Source organism: Schistosoma haematobium, chromosome 1, assembly GCF_000699445.3.
Source record: "Schistosoma haematobium chromosome 1, whole genome shotgun sequence".
NCBI classification, from domain to species: Eukaryota; Metazoa; Platyhelminthes; class Trematoda; order Strigeidida; family Schistosomatidae; genus Schistosoma; species Schistosoma haematobium.
Window position 1 is genome coordinate 30427865 of NC_067196.1, and position 20160 is coordinate 30448024.

Consider the following 20160-nt stretch of genomic DNA (forward strand, 5'->3'; position numbering starts at 1 on the left):
CACTCTTGTTCGATGGAAGGCGATTTTTAATCAAATGCGTTTGTAATGTAGTATTCGTTTAAATTAATTTTGTCCTGTCTGTGAATTTGATCTATTTTTTAGAACTCCCTTGTCCGTGTGAGTTGAAAAACCCAAATGACTTGAAAGCTTGCAGATGTCTAACTTTATTGGGGTCCATGACTGTTAGTAAGAGCTCAAAACTTTAAACTTTTATGTATTATGAGGGGTCAAATCTGATGTAGAGAAAAATAAAAATGACCACATCTTTTAACGGTGTGAAAAGTAAACATCTTCAATTTTATTTTCTGCACATTCATGTATGTGGAGAAGCTCCTGTAAATTCCAAAATCTGGAATAATTAAATATGATGCCTTGCTATTCAAGTTAAAGTTCCGTTTTTATGTAAGCATAACGCCTTTGTAACACCAATATACTCTTTGTTTAAGTAGACAATAAAAAGCCGTCAATTAAAACCATGTTGTCGCACGTTGAATATTGATGAAACAAAACCTTTGACGAAAACCATATTTTTGTAAACTGTTTCACTGGTTTTATATAATATAGTACAAAATTCATGCCAAAACGGAACTTGTTATGCTTTACAAAAATTTCATGGTCAATAATTTAAGTAAAATGTTCAAGACTATAGATTTTCAACACATTATGATGACATATAGAGGCAAAACCTGTTTTGTTTGCTGCGGACTCATCTATTAGTTGAACTGTATAGCTTACCTACTGTCAGAAATGATTTTAGAATATTCAGTTTCACTTGATTAAATACTATTTATGATGAATAGCAGCGTAAGTCAAAGTGAAGTCATTTCATTGTTGACAGACTTACAGTCCCTAACTTCTAAAACAATTTACATCAGTGAATGTGGTTCATCGAACAAAAGATCCACTTAATAAACTTTTTTTATAAATAACGACGGAAAACAATGTAGTGTTTATCGGTCTTATGTTGAAATCCAGTACGTTGATAGGAACACTATTTTCTTAGGAATAAAAAACACACCTAGATAATGTTAATTCTTACTAAATAAGTTGTTAGGTAAACGTAGGTGGGTTACCACCAAGTCTGTAACAAGCGTTGAATTTAACTTTTTATTATGTGCCACGTCATTTTTAAAAATCAGTCATGAGCTTAATTTTACCGAAAATTCCCATTTATTTACGGTACGAATATTTAGATTCAAGATTGTTTAAAATATTTTTTTGTTCAGCGGTTGCTGGAAACGAGTAGCTATTCAACTTTCTTGCAACGATTAAAATCTCGAATTCGCGTAAAAAATTTTTTGTGTGAATATCTTTATTCTCATAAAGCGCAAAATTTTACGTGAGCTCATTTTTCTAGAACTGTACTGTGTTTAGGAAATAGCCTTGAGACTCTTTGTGTTCAGGAAGTAAAGATCCAAATACTCTTCAAACTTTTCCACAAAATGATGATTACTTAAAATAACTTGAATTTTTAAATGAGTCTAGAGATCAAATAAAAACTACTTGCTGGTCCGACAACAAACTTTATGGCTCCACCTAAAATATTTCACACTGTGTTAAAGGATTCTTTTTTGTAGTCTTATGTCTCATTTACCATAATTGCGATCATCATTATCTCCATCATTTATTGTTTAGGCCTAATATGATGGACAGTTTTTAAACTATATTCAGTTGAGTTAACTGCGTGCTTTTCTCTAACTGTATTAGTTTATTTTGTCTGCAACTGTCAACAGGATATTTGCGCTGTTTAAATATGTCTATTTGCTTACTAACTGTCTGACTCACCTGTAACTCATTTTATTGTTTATAAAGAACCTTGTGTTCCCAGTAAAATACCAATGGAGATAATATAGACTGTAAAAGTTAAACTACTTCTTAAACCTGACAAAATAAGAAGTGAAATCTATAAAAATCATGCCATTAGCAGGTAAATTTAAATTCTGAAAGTTTAGAAGGAAGCTGATTGTACCTGAAGATAATTTTAATTATCTCGAAAACTTTACGAGGATTGAATAAGGAATCAGTATTTACAGTCTTTGCTTAGTCTACGATACGGATTTATGGGGCTGTCTTTCTACATCACGGATTGAGTGGAATAAAAACGCAAAGAACAATAAATCCCAAAGTAATAACCTGTCAAATACATAATGGCCTTCGGTTATATGCCGCTGATGATTGGATTAAACGCAGAATAGTACAGGCATCCCAGTTCCTGGCTTTTAACCTTCTTTCAACCTCACGATGAGATTACTCTTTAGTCAAAAACTCTGTCATATGCGTAACCCTCTTGGTTCGCCATCCATTTATGCTTGTAGTAAAAATCATATTTGAACTCACTAGAAGTCTGTTATTGAGATTGAATTATCGAATAATGAGAAATTTCAAAAACTCCCATTTGACTCTTCAGAGCTTTTCATTCAAAAATAGAATATACCAAGACGTTAACACCACTCTTGCACTTAAATTCTGTTCCATAGAAATATATTTATTTTTATGTGCTAAGCCCAACAACATTGTTGAGTTTCTCAATTAAGATTGTAAGCTAAACGCGTTTGATTTACGTAAATAATAAAGCAGATTTATTAAAATTTTGCGTAACTAATGCGTTCCTATTGTTTTGTATCATTACGTTTAAACCAGAATGTCAGGTTATATTAGGAATACATATGACTATTATTATCATTATTACTAACTCTCAAGGATCAAGTGTATAATTTTACATATTCGGCAAACTATCTGCCTTTTGTGTTAGTCTATACTGCTTGAATAGAAACTTTGAAATCGAATTTAAAAAGTGATTGACATTCTCTCTTTATTAAAAAAACATTATTCTGTTCAAAGATGATAACATTTAAGCGCAAAGTACAAGTGAAATTTACACCGTTTCTATCATCACCATAAACATTCTATAAAACCTCATGTTATGAACGTTCGTTATATACACTGTAATAAACACCATTGTGGAAATTTTTATTACTTATCTCTATTTAGCTTTTACGAAGTAATTTATTAAGTAATTTCATACGTTGTTTTATTTTATTTAAATAGATTTGTTATAAATGCAAGGTATCTAGATCTCTGTAGTTCATAAAGCAGTTTGTTTAACCATTCATAATATTTTATCAGGTTGCTAAGACTCAAGGTCTAGTAACACTTAACGTTCCATGTAGGTTGCTTTTTTAAAGACGTGAGGGAAGTAATTTGAAAAGAATAACAAAATTTTATTACTTTTATCTAGAAAAAATTTATCATGGTTCATACAACATTATTCTGAAACAATTAAAATAACCTTGTGTACAAATTACTATCTCTTCGAATTAATTACATAACAGTTGAAATTATTTTGTATTTTTGTAAAAACAACCTTGTAATACGTTAATCACTTGGAGTCAATAACTTCTACAATAACAATCAAGCCTCCACGGTATGTACACATCTCATGTATACAACTAACTAATGCAACATCTCATATCAATTCCTAGTTTTTGTATTGCTTTATACAGAGTCAAAACGAATTTATGTTAATTCTATGTCAAATAATGTTTTTTGTCCTGACTTAAATTTCACTGGTTATCAATTCTAAATCACTTTTGTTCACTTAGCAAATACTCTCCCATAATTTTCATGAAACTGATTACGGATTGACATTGAATATACAAAACAGAATCACTAGTGCTATTTTGTTAGTACGATATTCTTTCCTATATTTTCATGTTACGTGATTAAGTACTTAAGTTGATACATTGACTGATCTAAATCTGATAGATACTTATATCAATTGTCATTACAATAATAAAGTAAATCAGATTCCTTTTAATGTCCAAATCAGAAGTCCAGGAAGAATAGGAAATTTTTTATATACTATACTACCACTGTTTCAAGAAAACTTGATTGATAAAAATATCAGAAGGGGTTTTGTGGAGATCATAGTAATTTCATTAGTTTAGATCATGAATTAATTGAAGCTAGACCACCATGGAAAAAGTGAAAGCACTGGACCGCCGTTTCGTCCTATTGTGAGAAGCAGTGACCAGTGGAGTTCAACCTGGTCTGTTGTGAGATAGTAAGTCACTGATGACAATGGTGGATGTGTCGCTCAATTTCGTAGATTATTTGAACCTAGACATTAACACAATTCGATGCCGGCTCAGTGGTCTAGAGTTTAAGCACTCGTGTGCGAGACCGATAGGTCCTGGGTTCAAATCTCGCGAGTGGGATCGTGGATGCGCACTGCCTGGGAGTCCCACGATAGGACGAAACGGCTGTACAGTGCTTCCAGGTTTTCCATGATAAAAATATGTTTGACTTTTTCTAGTTGAAGTTTTTTGCTCATTATTTACTGTTTTTTATGCGTCAAATATTATGTTTTCAGTCTTTAAATGAGAAGTTCTGTGTGCCTTTTATTGCGTTTCATGTAATTCTGGTTAATTTAAAAGTGTAAAGACTTCAAATACTTATACATATATTGAGAATATTTTTAGTTCGAGCTTTTAAATTTACTGATTGTGATTCCTATCAAAACATAGTGAGATATTTAGCTAATTGGTCATCGAAAAATAGGTACTTGATTTATAACGAATAAAACATTCTACATTTATTATGTCATGGAAATATTAATGGAAATTTTTGAACAGACTTGTCATAATATTTTATATTTCAGTTTTAGTTTCCCTATTAAGAAAATACATTATCCTAAATCTTTGTCTGTTCTCTGAACTTATTAAAAAATATAACAGCTTCCAGTAGCTAGCTAGAATAAAGAAAAGATCAGTTACATATCTATGCATGATACAATTGTTTGTGTGAACTAAAATTTCCGCTATAATCAAAAATTACTAAACTAGGTTCTCTTACAGAAATTAACTAAATTTTACAATCTCTCAGCAAAATGCAACCCAACACTGTAACAAGAACCACCACTTATTATTGAAAAGGAAAAACAACAGAGTGAACTTTTTTTAATAAACTGCTCAATGTATTTTCCATGTAAAGAATTTGGAATTCACCGTTTTAAAGCACATCTAACAATGTAGTTACGTAACATTATATTTTTCACACATTACCTAATTAGAGTAACTCTGTGTTTGCTAAACTCATAACTGATAGAGTTTGTATTCCTACGCTAATGCCGCACTCTTAAACATTATCTGGGATTGTATAAATTGCATTTATAATACGTCTCAGATTATTAAGAGCCCTGTCGAGAACACTGAGTCAAAATTTATGAAGGATGTTTATTCAAATAATCTACCTTTATTTTTTCATTGTTCTATCTAACTTTTTATTAAATTAATTATACCGGTAGATTGGTGTGAATCCTTTCATGATTGTCAAAATCTAGGCGTTAATAATACTGTCCAGACATATTATTAACCAGAATAACAAGTTTATTTTATTCATGTATTGCTAAACACTTTACATTTGAAACATAAAAAGTTTTTTAGCAAAACTCTTTGTGTGAAAAGTAACTATCATCTTTTCTACTCTATTTTGAATAATTGAGTGAAGTGAAATTGTGCACTGTCATTTTATTTTGTTTTGCTTTAGAATTCCACAGGTTTCTCGAATTCATGAAGTATATATGAGAATTCAAATTATTAGTCTCTACTTAAGTTCACCTGTGTTATTTATACGTTAATGTTGCTTTATTTATTTTCCCTTGTGCTATGAAGATTTTTGGTAACAGTATGATCAATAAGATTATTATTCAATCTATCTTCATAATTTCTAGTACACTTTAATTCATTAGCATAAAATGTAACATGTTTATGTGTTAACTTTGTTTATTTACACACACAGTTGTCTTAATCATAAATCAGGCAGAACATTTGTGACATTCTCTGAAGATTTTTTCGCAAATTAGTTTTTATTTTTGAAATGAATTCCATCAGTCCAAGTTCTTTTAGTTTGAAAATGAAATGAACCACATATGTGTTTAACGATATATGCTTCCGAATCATCTCATAATAAGAACAATTAACAACCTATAGGTTCTAAACAGTTGTTTAATGGACAGTTATTTGTAATATAGAAAAGTACAAATCATAGTATTCACACTCAGTGATATATGAATACATTACTTCATTTAGGATCATACTTTTAACTGAAATCTAATATTTTTGAGATTGACAAAATCATTACACATCACACAACATCAATGAAATTTTTGAAAATCTAGTGATTGAACAACTTAAAAATGCTGTATTATTCTGAGTACACCTAGTTAAAAGTACATATTTGTTAATTCTAAAAGAAATGATAAAGATAAGCTAAATGTTATTATATAAACCCATCAAATATTTTGAAGAAACGTTTAATTAAAAAAAATTGAACAAAAAATGCCGTTGGTAAAATGCTATTGAAGCAGTATTTTGTTTGTAATTTATTTAATGCAATTCATAATAATCAGTCACAATTGTATTACTGATTATTGGAATAGGAAGCTAGTGAAAAAAATCATTATTATTAAGTTTCAAGTAGTCGACAGAGAACTCTGGATCTAGGTTTCATGGTTACTTCTTAAATTATGACACTGGGCTACCAGTGTTAAAATTCATCAGGGAGTATAAGTTCCCTCGGCGTTACAGGTATGGCTTATTGATGAGTATTAGCTAACATAAAGTCTCTATCCGATGTTTCCTGTCAACTACCTCTAGTCATCTAAGAGGAAACACAATACGGTATACAGAGATACTTAGACTAGTAGCCACATTTCAAATTCATCGACAGAATCTGGTCAACACTGGAAGGAATGAATAAACATGACAATGGTCAAGTATTTTCAAACATTTACGTATAACTTTCTAAAACAGTATAAAGAGTGTTGTTTCACAGAAGATAAACACTTCTATAAAAATTTATGTGAAAACTTTTAAAACTGTCTGGCAAGTTGGAGAATTTGTCTATCAAATACTGTTTAAGAATTAGGTATAATATTATTGTAACTATGTTAATTTGTACTTCTTCGGTGATTGAATCATCATAAAAATACTACAGATGATATGGATATTGCTAAATTTAAAAGTTTCCCATCTGAACTCTGCTCGCCTTTATTAACTGTTAAAGGAGTCGTTAAATTAAATATTTCTATAACATACGTGTCTTGTTAAATTCATGGATTGAAAGCTGTTTGTTTTAATGAATCAACCAAGATTATTCTAATGTGTGAAAAATATTTTACGTTGATGAAAGGATTGTTTTATGAATGTTGAATATTATTATTCGGATAAAAAAATATAGACATCGGAATACTATCATTTCCGTTGTTTTGCAAAAATACATATATTTGTACAAATGTTCTAATGATTCAGATGTTTGTTTATTGCTCTTTTTTATTAACTAAAAACATAGTTGATAGTTGATGATTCATATTTCTGTTTTTTCTTTACGTATCACTAGTAGTCTCTCTAAATTGTCACGCACATTGGAGTCAGTCTAAATTTCACTAAATTTCGAATTAAAATAAATCGTTTTCTCCACAACTGTAAATTCTATATTATACTAATTACCATAAGAATAAAAGAAAAAAATGCTTTAGAGGAGAATATCTTTTTTTGATGATGCATTGCTACCGTATAATCGTATTACTAGTTACTCAACACTGTATAATAGTTTATTGAAATAAGAATGTGTAAAGTGTTCAAAAATTAGAGACTTTATGCAATTGAATAAAAGATAACAAAAAATAGACAAAATTGGTTAGTAGAATAAAGCATGAAATATGATTTTGAAGAAAAAGAACTAGATAAAGGGAAAACTTGAGGGTCATATTAATAACTTTCTGATTAGTAGGTATAAATGCGATTCCCCATGGCATGTCTCATGTTATTCGAAACTCGTCAATTGAATATACCTGGATTTAGCTGTTCATGTAAAATTCTATCATGTTTATAACTTTAGAGGGGTTAAGAAAAGTATTTTTCTCACCATCATATACTGTATACTGTTCAGTAACTGATTATAGTTTTTTTGTGATCATTAACTAAGAAATTGTTTAAATTATTACACAGCTCAAATTGTTATTATTTAAATGAATAGCATGTGAAAGTTGTTATTATGGAAATACTTCATCAGTCTGGTTAATAAACGTAGGTTCTATCACATGACATGGCTATTGTTATAGTATGCATTGTCGGGAATCCTACCTTAACAAACGATCTCATCAAAATAATACTACTGTTTCTACACATGTTATTTTCAACTTTGAAATGATATGTTGATAAGGTATACTAATTTCCTGAATTTTTTTGTGTAAACAACAAATCTTATACGTTCATCAGATATTAGTTATTAACAAAATTGGTTTTTAGTTTTACTATATAATAACTTTGATCATATATTAAACATAAACATATTCCATTCATATATAACTTTCAATATCTGTCCTTCTTTATCTAATTTTATAGTTTATTATTATTATCATCATCATTTTAAGACTTATATACAGTAAATCTTGATAAGTACAGTTTATTTAAAAAATGTCAATCAAATAAGATCATGAATATTGTCAATAGTAAATAAATAGTAGGGTTTCTATGTTGTTTTTTTGTCACAAAAACATACATCAAATAAAGTACTTTAAGTGTGTGTGTGTTTTTTTGGTTTTAAAAAAGATTAGTCTGCTTCAATACATTTACAATTCATCATATAAATCAATCTTATATAAAATTGTCTATGTTTTTTTATCGAAATTATCTGGTGCATCTCTTATCATTTACCTTCTAGTTTGTTTTTTATAGAAAAAAACAAACAAACATTTAAGCATACAGTGAAACTTTTTAAAACTTAGTTTTTAAACGGTTTTTATTTTTTTAAAAAAAATTTTTTTTCAGTTTAATTAACTTTTCAAAGTAATAAAAATGCAGTTAAAATTTAAAAGAAAAAAGAAAGAAGACCTAGACAAGAAAAAAACAACACAGTCTGATTCCTCTTAACTTATATTTGTCTCTATGTTTTCTTTTTCTCTTATTATTAAAATTATGTTTATACTAAATTCATTAATAATTATAATCATTTATTTTTAAATGAAACAAATAAATGAATAAATAAATAATGAGTCATTAAGTAATGAGTAGTAGACAACAAGCAGAAAACATTTTGAGGATGATAACAAAAAAATGATAGTTAGTGGGAAATAGTGTTAATTATTTAACTCTCACTATCTCATCCTCTATATTTCCTATATTAAATGGAAACATATTACCTTGTCTTTTTTTTTGTTTTTCGATAGTTAGATAAAACATTTTAGATTTTCAATGTATCTTGTTTGATTTAGATTAAGTGATATTTGTTTAATGTCTATGAACCACATCCATATTTTTTTAATGTAAGTTATTGATAGTATTAACATATATCAAGTTGATTATTTATCTTGACAATAATCATTTATTAACTAGTGATTAAAATGAAAATGAATTTCTCGAAGTTCTCATGAAAATTAGAAACTGATATGCTTCAGTCATGTTGTGCGTAATTCAGTAACTAGAGATAATATTGAATAATTATTAGGCTACACGACAAATTAGCTAAATTAAAATTTTATGTTATTGTATATCGACTCAATTATTCATAATTTCTGGTAGTGAAAACTCAAGGTATTAAATTTGATCCCTCGACTGTGCATAGTATACTGAGAGTGTTAATATCTATGTTTAAATCTGGACTCAAATATATTATGTTTTTGTTTATTTGTTTGACTTCAAGTGGTTCCATATGCTAGCTACAGGTTACATGTATCCAGTAGACAAAACCTCTCGTTGGTCAAGAAAATGAAGTTTTAATTTTAAATTGTCGAAAGGTATTTATTTATTGTTTATTTCGATGTCCAAAAAGAACAAAATACTAATATTTCGTCTTCTCAATTTATTTGTTCAAAGTAGATTTATCTTCGTATGGTTTGGATCGTCAAGTGATATTTGTTTATCGTATTATTACCCATGTATTTTAATTTAAACATGGGAAAAAGAAATAAATTTGACTGTCTGATGTAAACAGAACAGCGTTCACTAGATATATAGCAATATGTAGAAACTAAGCTTGAAGTGTATTTAGTGGCTCGTGGATCTGACTCCATTTAGATCGTAATGACGATTGTTGTTGAAATATATATGTCACCTATCCTCGTATATAATCATCGACTTTAATCGCGTTAGTCAATAACGGAATTACGTAAGTCGAATAACGAGAATGGACTTGTGAATACATATATTTTACATATGAAGCGAATGAAATAGAGCAAAGCAAAACAACGCGCAGTGGAGATGGCTGGTAAGCCAACTCCATTTCTGGCCAGGTGTTACGCGATATTTATAGGCAGACAAAATAAACTACAGACATGTGATGAGACATGGGATCTGAAGTGTACACACATATGCGCTCATATAAAAACAGTCAAGACTGATAAGCGAATAATTAACAAGGTCAAAATATGACTCAAGTAGAATGAATAGAATGGGATGTCCGAAAGCTAGAATAAGGTATATGGGCTTAACATAATAACTGACACTTCATGTATTTCAGTGAATTCGCATTGTTAATCCTGTATATAATAATGTGCTCTCTCACATTTTGTGCCAATCACGTCTTTTCGTATTCTGAATGGTATCGCAGTGCTTTAATTGTTCGATTTATGTTTCATAAACAATTTACAACAAATAATCTGATTTGTTGCAGTACCGTTCTAGTCAAATGATCATTATAACTAAATGTTTGTATTCAGGTATTTGTAGTGGTTACAATTATTTATATATTTCACTACTGGAAGTTGGAGTGAATTATTTTTACTAAGCATCTTAGTTCATTAACTGATACTCAATAATGAGTTATATTAATGTCACTTTTATTTTCCAAGATCTAGAACTGAATTAAATTCTATTTCCTGTCATCGTTGTGACTAATTTAGCTTAAAGAAGATACACCTATACATATACGTACATATGTTATTATAGACGTCATTTTTATAATCAACTAATATGTTCCTGAGTTCAGTGTGTTTAGGTAAATTATAGCTTCCAAAGTATTGGGAGACTTTCCGTTTGAATAAATTACCTATATCATAAGCTACTTAAAAATTAAGTTTTTCTAATCTGTAAAACTAAGTTCTGATGAGTAAGTGTTAATTTTGTTATTTATATAGTCAGATTACTTAATGGTCAGAACTCTTTATATTTAACAAGAATCACATCACAGCTAAAAACACATATTTCATGACAAAAGAAAATAACACTTCATCCGGTTGCTTTATAATAACACTATATATTTAAAGTGGAATCCTATATTCCAACTCATTTGCATTCTTAACAAATCTATGCCTACAAAATATCTGTTTTGCTCATAAATTTATTTCTCTTAGCATCATCTTAGTAATAATCGTAAATATGACAGGCAAACAGATGAAGAAACTGTTTGTACCTAACCCCCTTGATGTTAGGATGTCGATGTCTAAATTTTATTCTAATCAATCAGTTGACTATTCATCGAAAAATCGTATAGTTCCCTTAGTACGTACTTCAGTAATAAAAAATAGTACCGAATTTATCATTTGTATAACAATATAACATTTCAATGTAAAAATCATCAGTGTGTAAGTGATCACTCTACAAATCCTTAAGGATCAAAGCTTATGTATCATTATGAACAGAAATACTTAGGAATTAATTATACATTTATTCAGTAAGAGATTTTATATTAAGCTTCTAGGTATCTTTATTTCATTAAAAACTTAAACTTCATTAAATAAATCATTGTAACGAATCATAGGAATGACCTGTAAACATCCCTCAAATCTCTGTATGAATAATATAAGCGGTTTCTAATAGATAAAAAAGGCGGAAACTAACCTTTTTTTATATTTAAAATAATTTGTCTTCATTATAAAGCAATTAGACGCTTCTAGAAACTCCCAGAGTGTAATAAGAAGACGAAGATTATCAGAACTATGCGATATATAAGCGCAATACATATCGAACAATCTGATCACACATATACTTGTTAAGAACATTTATATGTAAAAATAAAAGGTCAACTTGACTAGAAATGGAGGATAAGAGGAGACAATGGTAATAAAGAAACTAATAATCCGAAAACAATTTAAAACCTTATCACTGCCTAATAAGCTAATATTACCAGGGTAGGTTTAAAGTGAGGACAAACAGTTTTTGAATACACAGAGGGGGTTTGAATTTTCATATGGCTAAGGCTTCAACAAGCCTTAGTATACGCTTTTTTACACTTTTGTACAATGCCACAAATACCGAGTTACGACCAATTTTATGACCTGTTTCAATTATGTGTTTAGCAATAAAGGATGATGGATGTTTATCATCTACCTTTTATTTTTGTTTATAAATTTTCTTAACAATTATATATGTGATCAGATTGTTCGATATGTATTGCTCCAATATATCTTAAAGATTTAAATAGACGAACATAATCATAAAGAAAATTATGTAATATTTGTTAGACTGGATGTAAACAGAACTAGATGTTTTACATTTCATACTAATAACTTACTTCTCAAGTACATATTACTTTACTCAACTTAATCATAGAAATAGCATGTGATAAATTACTTCCGGAAAACCTAAAGATAGCCATCTAAGTGTCACATTTGCTATGAATTATAATTACAGTCAATTGTTGGTTCTATTATGATAACCATTATTTAAAGAAAATTATTTTCTCGAAAAATTGAATAATTATTTATTTTAAAAAATTACTATTTATTTAATTAATTAGAATTAGATACTGGCTATTTAGAAAAAAATACCTAATGTATAATTTCTAGGTTAACATTGAAATTTGTTTATAATATTTAATTGGATAGTGATATTTATTTGGCACAATTTATGAGAGAACAAATAAGGTAAAATTATTTTCGCTCTGATCGCGATCATCAGTAAATTAATGTCAGGCCACCATTGAAAAAGTGGAAGCGATAGACGGCTGTTTCGTTCTATTGTGGGTCTCCTCGGCAGTGCGCATCCACGATCCCGCTCGCGGGATTCAAACCCATGGCCTTCGGTCTTTCGCGCTAACGCTTAGCCTCTAGACTACTCAGTCAGCATCCAACGGTACTAATGTCTAACCGTGTCTTGCCGTGACCAGTGGAGCTAATCCGTGTCGACCACAGACATGTATCTACCTGAGTACAATGGAAGATGGCTGCGCAATTTCGTGGATTGGTTGAGGCTAAACATTGACATCGTCGGATCCCGACTCAGTGGTCTGGATGCTAAGCGTTCGCTCACGAGACTAAAAGCCCTGGCTTCGAATCCCGCAAGCGGGATCGTGGATGCGCACTGTTGTGGAGTCCCACAATAGGAAGAAACGATCGTCCAGTGCTTCCAGGTTTTCAATGGTGGTTTAACATCAGTCGATTATTGATCTCGATCAAAATCTTAATGATCTCCACAACCCTATACTGAAAATTATTTTGTGTCGGATACCTTGTTAAACAGAAAATATTCCTGTTAGGTAAAGCATGAAATTAAGTTCTGATAATTTAAATATTGCTTAAATGTGGTATTTACCTGATTAATGAAAATATTCATTACTTGCAATCAAAGTTCAACAATGTCCCCTTTTTGTTCTACTACTCATCAATATACATTCTTTGTGATTGATGAAAACTAATTATACTTTATGAATTTGCTGTCGTGAATAAATATATGCTATGAATTAGGTAAAAAAGTTGTCAATAATAACAGATATTTAAAGAAATTTTATCTTATTATGTAGGCTGGTCTTACAGTTTTGAGAGCTCAACGCAAAGGAGATTCTTAAAAGTGGTATGTATAACATGTAAGCCGCTAGTATATTTCAGATTCCCTTCTGATAAATCAATGAATCTCCGAACAACTCTTTTTGCTTCAACTGTCATGTTATTAATTTCAATGAAGAATAAATGTAATTATTTTTATGACTTTCTACGTAATTGTATCTCTCTATATTTATAACCTTTGAACGAAACCCGAATCACAAAACGCTGCAATCATAATATTATGTCCGTTAAGTATTGCTTAAATTAGAGTTCAGGTATCTATCAAAGAAAAAAAATGTTTCTACCTTTTCTGATGAGATTTTTCATGGGAGGGAAAAACCGCATTTTCATGTTGAAATCAGAAACTTATGTTCTGGAATGCAAACTTGTTTTTTGTATGTTGAACAAACCGGATTTAGACAATTAATCGGAACAAATCAGGTTTCTCTTGATAAATAATACACATGTAATACAAAAAGTCCTTACACTTCATTTATATTACTTGTAAGTAAAAAGTTTTTTGTGTGTATTTTATCGTATATAAAATACCATACCAAGAATCATAAATGTCAGTAAGGATAATTAATTGTAAACGTAAATCTGAGATGAAAGATTCATTAATTTTATATGTAAATGTTCTTAACAATTATATATGTGATCAAATTGTTCGAAATGTATTGAGCTAATATATCGCACAGTTCTGATAATCTTTGTCTTCATTATGTTATATATAAAACAAGAATCAAGAATAAATTGTAAAATTATTTATCATTTAGTGCTATTATTGACGTTATTACAAATGAAACTAAAAAAATCACATTATCCACAAACTAGTTAGAGTTAGAAATGTAAACTAGGTTCTCAGTATTTTCTAAAAGATAGTTTGCTGATTGATAGAACACATCGTTACTTACAAACTATCAATATGGTTTATATGAAAGGAAATATCATCATAATTCGTGGTTAATCAGGCGATATTGTATTTACTTGTATGATTAGGAAACATTTTTAAAGCACTTTTGTCCCATCTAAATTTTTTTATTCGTCAATAGACAAAAAGTAAAGTAATGACATTGTAACATTTTCATAAAGTGAGTTAAGTAGTGATCAAAACTTTCTATTCCATTGTTGATCATGGTTTTTAGGTTATAGATTGTATCGTATTGATTCGTTTTGATAGAATAAATACATTTCTTAGAAGACATAAAAAGTAATTCAGATTAATTCGCATAAGTTTTGACTATCATTTACAAGAATTACTCAGTTGGTCATTGCAACTGTTTGTTAAAATAATGACTCTTCTTTTATAAAAAATAATTTTAATTGCCTTTTTAAATTTAATTATGTGATTAATTCTACTTTACATATTAACACAGTTGTTCAAATAAACTTGGTAAATGAAGTTAACAACCATCCCATTTTATACTTCCAAAACCATATAAAATCTGTAATAAACTAGTAATAAAGAAACCATTATACCTTGTTGTGAATTCTGTCTTGCATTTTATAGCAAGTAAAAATTTATGTACATTACATTGAGTTTGTAGTTTATACAATCTCTTTTTTCTCTATTTATTATTTATTGAAATCATGCGAATATATATTTGCTTATGTTTGTTAGTGTTAATATTGAAAATGAAATCATTCGCTATCTTTTGTTTCACCCTTAACTAAAACTTTGTCAAATAATACGCTTAATTAGGATTAAGTTGACTACGATTAGTATTGTTATCATTTCCCTTGGTGATAATTATATTATTAATTATATGATTTTGTGATTATATCTTATACAACTTAACAGTATGAATATATATATATATATATATATATATATATATGTGATAGACTAAAAGATTACTTTTCATAAGGTCTAAAACTGGCTACTGTATGAGTCATGAAATTGTTACAGAAAAACATCGAACCACCTTTATGATTAATCCATTTCAATGTTTTCCCATTTTATTTATTGCTTGTAAATTATCTCACAATTTACTATGAGCTTCAAAATTTTTTTAAATAAATAACCTTAATGTTTATTTATGCTTCCTTGCCAGTGAAATACTTCTTTTTTTTAAAATAAATAATATTCTTATTTCTTGAAATGTAGTTGACTTAAACGCTTGTTATTAATTTCATTTCTTGTTAGGTGAAAAAACACAGGAAATATCATTCTTTTTTTCAGGAACAATTTCCTAAATAGAAGGAACAAATTCATTATTGATTATTAATTTTGTCAGAATGAAAAAAAACACAACACATTTTATGTGTAATTGTTCCCAAAATAAAACTAATCATCTTTAGTGATATAAATATATTTATGTAAATTGTCCCATTATGTAAAATAAAGAACCCTTTATTTAAAAAAAAAAGAAGGAAAAATCCCATCAATACGGTTTAAAAAGGATTCTTCATTAATATTGCTCATTTACATAATGTGGGTATACACTTTGTTAACTATCAGTATCAAACTAAGATATAATCATATTGAATGATCAAAAGTTTGTTATTCATTCAAATGTTATTTCTGTATGTTTAAAAAATGTATTGTCTTTGATGAAATGCCATTGATTAGTTTGTTTTTTTCCAAGAAAAAATAGATACATTGTAACCATATGTCACAATGTTGAGTTTATACAGATTAATAGTTTACAGTATAGATGAAACTGACATTTAAAAAGAAAATAATTAGAGTTATAATAAGTTTGTAACAATGATTCAACTTGAAAGTACCGGTAGTTTGTGTTATCTAGATGACAGAATTCTATAAAAGTATTTCACGGCAAATGAATATTAACAGATTATTTTATAGAATTTATAATTGTCCAAAACGTATAACTTTATCTATTTATCGGTCAGTAAAATGTAGGTTTTTCTGAGTTGTCCAGTTTTCCTCAAAGATTTTATGTGGATAAGATTTATGTCGTTTATAGTGTATGTTTCATTTGTTTACAAACTGTCAGAGTCCAGTTCGAATTGTTTAGGCTCATTTTATTAGTATGTTTATATTTATTCTTTTTGGCCTAATACGTAGTCTCCCTTTTAATCGTCATTTCATGTGTATAACCTTTCAGTTACAGTATATAATGTGAAAATATGGTCCTTATTTTATAAAAATCATTAAAATATGAAGTGTACATTTGTTTTTGATGATAAGTTCAGTAAAATACAAATTTCAATACACAAAGATTTTCAATGAAAAAGATGTTAACTAAAAAGCATATGTACTTCATGGCTAAAATCTACGATGATCATCATAGATAAGTTAGGCAATAATCACTGTCCAATAGTAAATAATTTACATTTTTCGTGTTATTAAATACATTCAACCGACTGTGAGCCATATGTTACTAATATCATTAACTTGACATTTCTACCATTGTTTTAGGATTAATCTGATATTGATAAGTTAACCTTAGACCAAATAATAAAATATTTTAAATAACAGGCTTTCTTTTAAGAAAAGGAAGATAAAAGCTTATATCTATCATATTTCTTTTTGTATTCAATTAATGTACAACAGTGAAAGAGAATCCTTCAATGGTGATTAAGCATTTGAAAAGATAGAAAAAAAAGTAGGAAATAAAAGGGGAATTAAGACTTACTATTAGCTGTCACGTTGAAAACGAAAAGAAGAAATAGATTGTAACTCAATATTCAATCATTTTAGTTATATTTCACTTTACAAAATATATGACTCATAGTTTGCGTGATATATGCATAAATACTCGCAGTCTGTCATCAAGTTAAAATTGAACTAATGATAATGATATCGTTGACTTTATTGAAAGGATTTATATCAGTTTTAAATCTAAACAATCTTTGAAATAACACCAGATAACTGTGAGAAGTAAAATGAATTTTAAAAATCATTATTAAAGTAGGAAATTCCTTAATAGTGTCCAGAAACCGAGCTCATCATAAATCTCAATCTTATCAATTAGGAATGTGATAATACTTTACGATAAATTGGGACTGACAACATTTATGTTTCAAATAAATTAAAGAGTTTAGACCATTTATGCACTATTTTTTTGGTTGATAATTGAATTGTGGATCAGATTTTTCTTCTGTCGAAATTGTTTCTATGTACACTAACAAGTGAGAGATATTTTAAAGATTGACTACATTTCCTCAAAAACGAAACATGACGTAATACACTGCCAATTTACAAGATTTATTCAATTACACTTACTTTTTTCCATTATTTTCTATTTTCGTCAAAGTTAGATTTATTATTAAACAATCTATAAGATGTGTTGTTAAGACTTAAATGAAATGAATTCTTTTTTTTTCTCAACAGCCTCTATCCCCACCAAAAATTAGTTGACATAAACAACTTCATGTTTCATAGTTGACAGACAATCAATATTAAGATCAAAATTATAAAAAAATTACTATAGCAAATAATCTATCTGTCATTGTACTGGGGGTTCATTTTGAAATTTTATCTTTGTTGAATGAATGTTAAATTTTTTGAAAAAAAATTGTACAATTTGTTTTTCTTTTAATTTGATTGATAATTTTTAAAAATTAAGTAATCAAAATGTTCCTATTTTTTTCTTTTTTTCACTTTTTATTCTTATGAAATGGAAAAAAAATAATTCAATGTTTCATATTTAATAATAAAAGAATTCAATTTGGTTCAACGATACGTTTTGTTCGACCAAAACCATCAAAATTCTGGGGTATCAAAGTAATACCTAGTCAATATGGTGTCAATTTTAGATTTCGTAATAAAAAGCCAGATATAGCGCAGAAACTGGGCGCACAAATAAATGATAAAAGGTAATTAATTCTTCAATATATATATATATATATATATATATATATATATATATATATATATATATAAGATTAAACGGGAAATAATTGCCAAACTCAGATTATTACATTTATTTTAGTTTGAATTCCTATTTTACTGAAGTTTGTTCAGAATAAATGCAAATTTGTGCTTCATTCAGTATTGTACTGTTATATGACTTGGTTATTAGAAACCGCGAATCGGACGTCGGTGGATGACAATTTATTTGATACCCAAAATAAATTAAAATCAACGTCTAATTTCACTAAATTTCATACGGTTTGAACTGATCAATGGACAAGTTTACACACATTGAACTGAGTAGTATCTAACATTAGTTAATATGTAATATACTGAACAAACATAGATATGTAATACCATGAAATAAACCGACCATGACCAGCCGATATGATTTATTAGACGACTGGATAAAAAAATAATCATCATAGGTCACTGGCACACTTAACTCTTTGGTCACCGTTTCAGTTTTGAACGTAATCATATATATATTCAAAAGTGTTAAGAATAACTGCATGGTCTCCGTTATTCTATCAAGAAAACAGTCTAGTGATAACTGATAAGATTGTATATACATTTTTTCTAATGTTGAATATTCGATTCAGTTTGTTCTTTTTATTGTTGATTCCAAACTAGTTTGGTGATTTCTGAATCGATGTGATCGCTTTGATTTTAAGCCATTTGTACGATTAAACTTTGCCTTGGTTTCCTAACTGGATATTTAAGAACTAATCTATCAAGATATTAAATCTTCGAAACCATTCAGTTTATTCACAATAATTAATGGTTGAAGTGTTTTTTATAAACAGCTATGAATAATGTATGAGTATCAGTTCACTAAGCTTGGTAGTTTATTTTAAAACATTATCTCTGAAACTAGATAGTTTAATAATCTAAGCTAATTAAAATGATTGAACTCAAATTTTATCAGCGAACTTTGAATTACGATTCCTATCGTAACCAAAAGATGAGTTTTCACTATTTTTTAGTATTTTGGTAAAATAATGATTCTACTCACTCATATATTCTTTTCTTCCTTCTTTTGAATGTTTCCTCTTTCACTGTTACCATTTCTTACCTAGGTAATTCTAACTGGATATCTTTCAATTTCTTTTTTCGATGAGATGTAATATTTGTGTTTTCAAGCTTTTTTTTTAGCCAAATTTATTCTGCATGATTATAATTTTATGCTTTTCGAGTAACATAGCTAAATCTTTGGTTTAGTCCCAAATCTCGGTATTGATAGCTTACGCTTCCCTTATATTGAAATAAAAGAAGTTATTTGTCAGGAAATACTATTTTCGTTCAATATGTTTGGAAATATCTGTGATGTCGGAATGTAAAACGTTATTAGGTTTCAGCTCAGTAGCTTAATAGTCGTGTCCTCATCGGAATACTTTGGGATATTCTATTTCACTTTTGTGTAGTTGTATGTGCTTCTAAGTTAGATAAACAGTTTCACAGTGCTATTTGGGGTACTTTTCTAATGGGTTCCAGTAAGCGGTAAAACTATTGTCAAATTCGCATTAACCATTTTTTGTGAAAATCTATTTATGACGTAATCAGTCGTGGAAAATAATAA

The 20160-nt window shown here is 28.7% G+C and overlaps 1 protein-coding gene across 1 annotated transcript in view; it reads left to right on the top strand.

The window, feature by feature from the left end:
• MS3_00007287 (uncharacterized protein) overlaps positions 1-20160 on the top strand; it is a gene marked incomplete at its 3' end in the record, with an annotated part of 95064 nt that overhangs the window by 1295 nt on the left and 73609 nt on the right. Inside the window, exon 3 of the mRNA XM_051215550.1 lies at positions 18389-18544. Within this exon, the coding sequence (XP_051073689.1) occupies positions 18389-18544 (156 nt within the window). The remainder of the gene's footprint in view (positions 1-18388; positions 18545-20160) is intronic.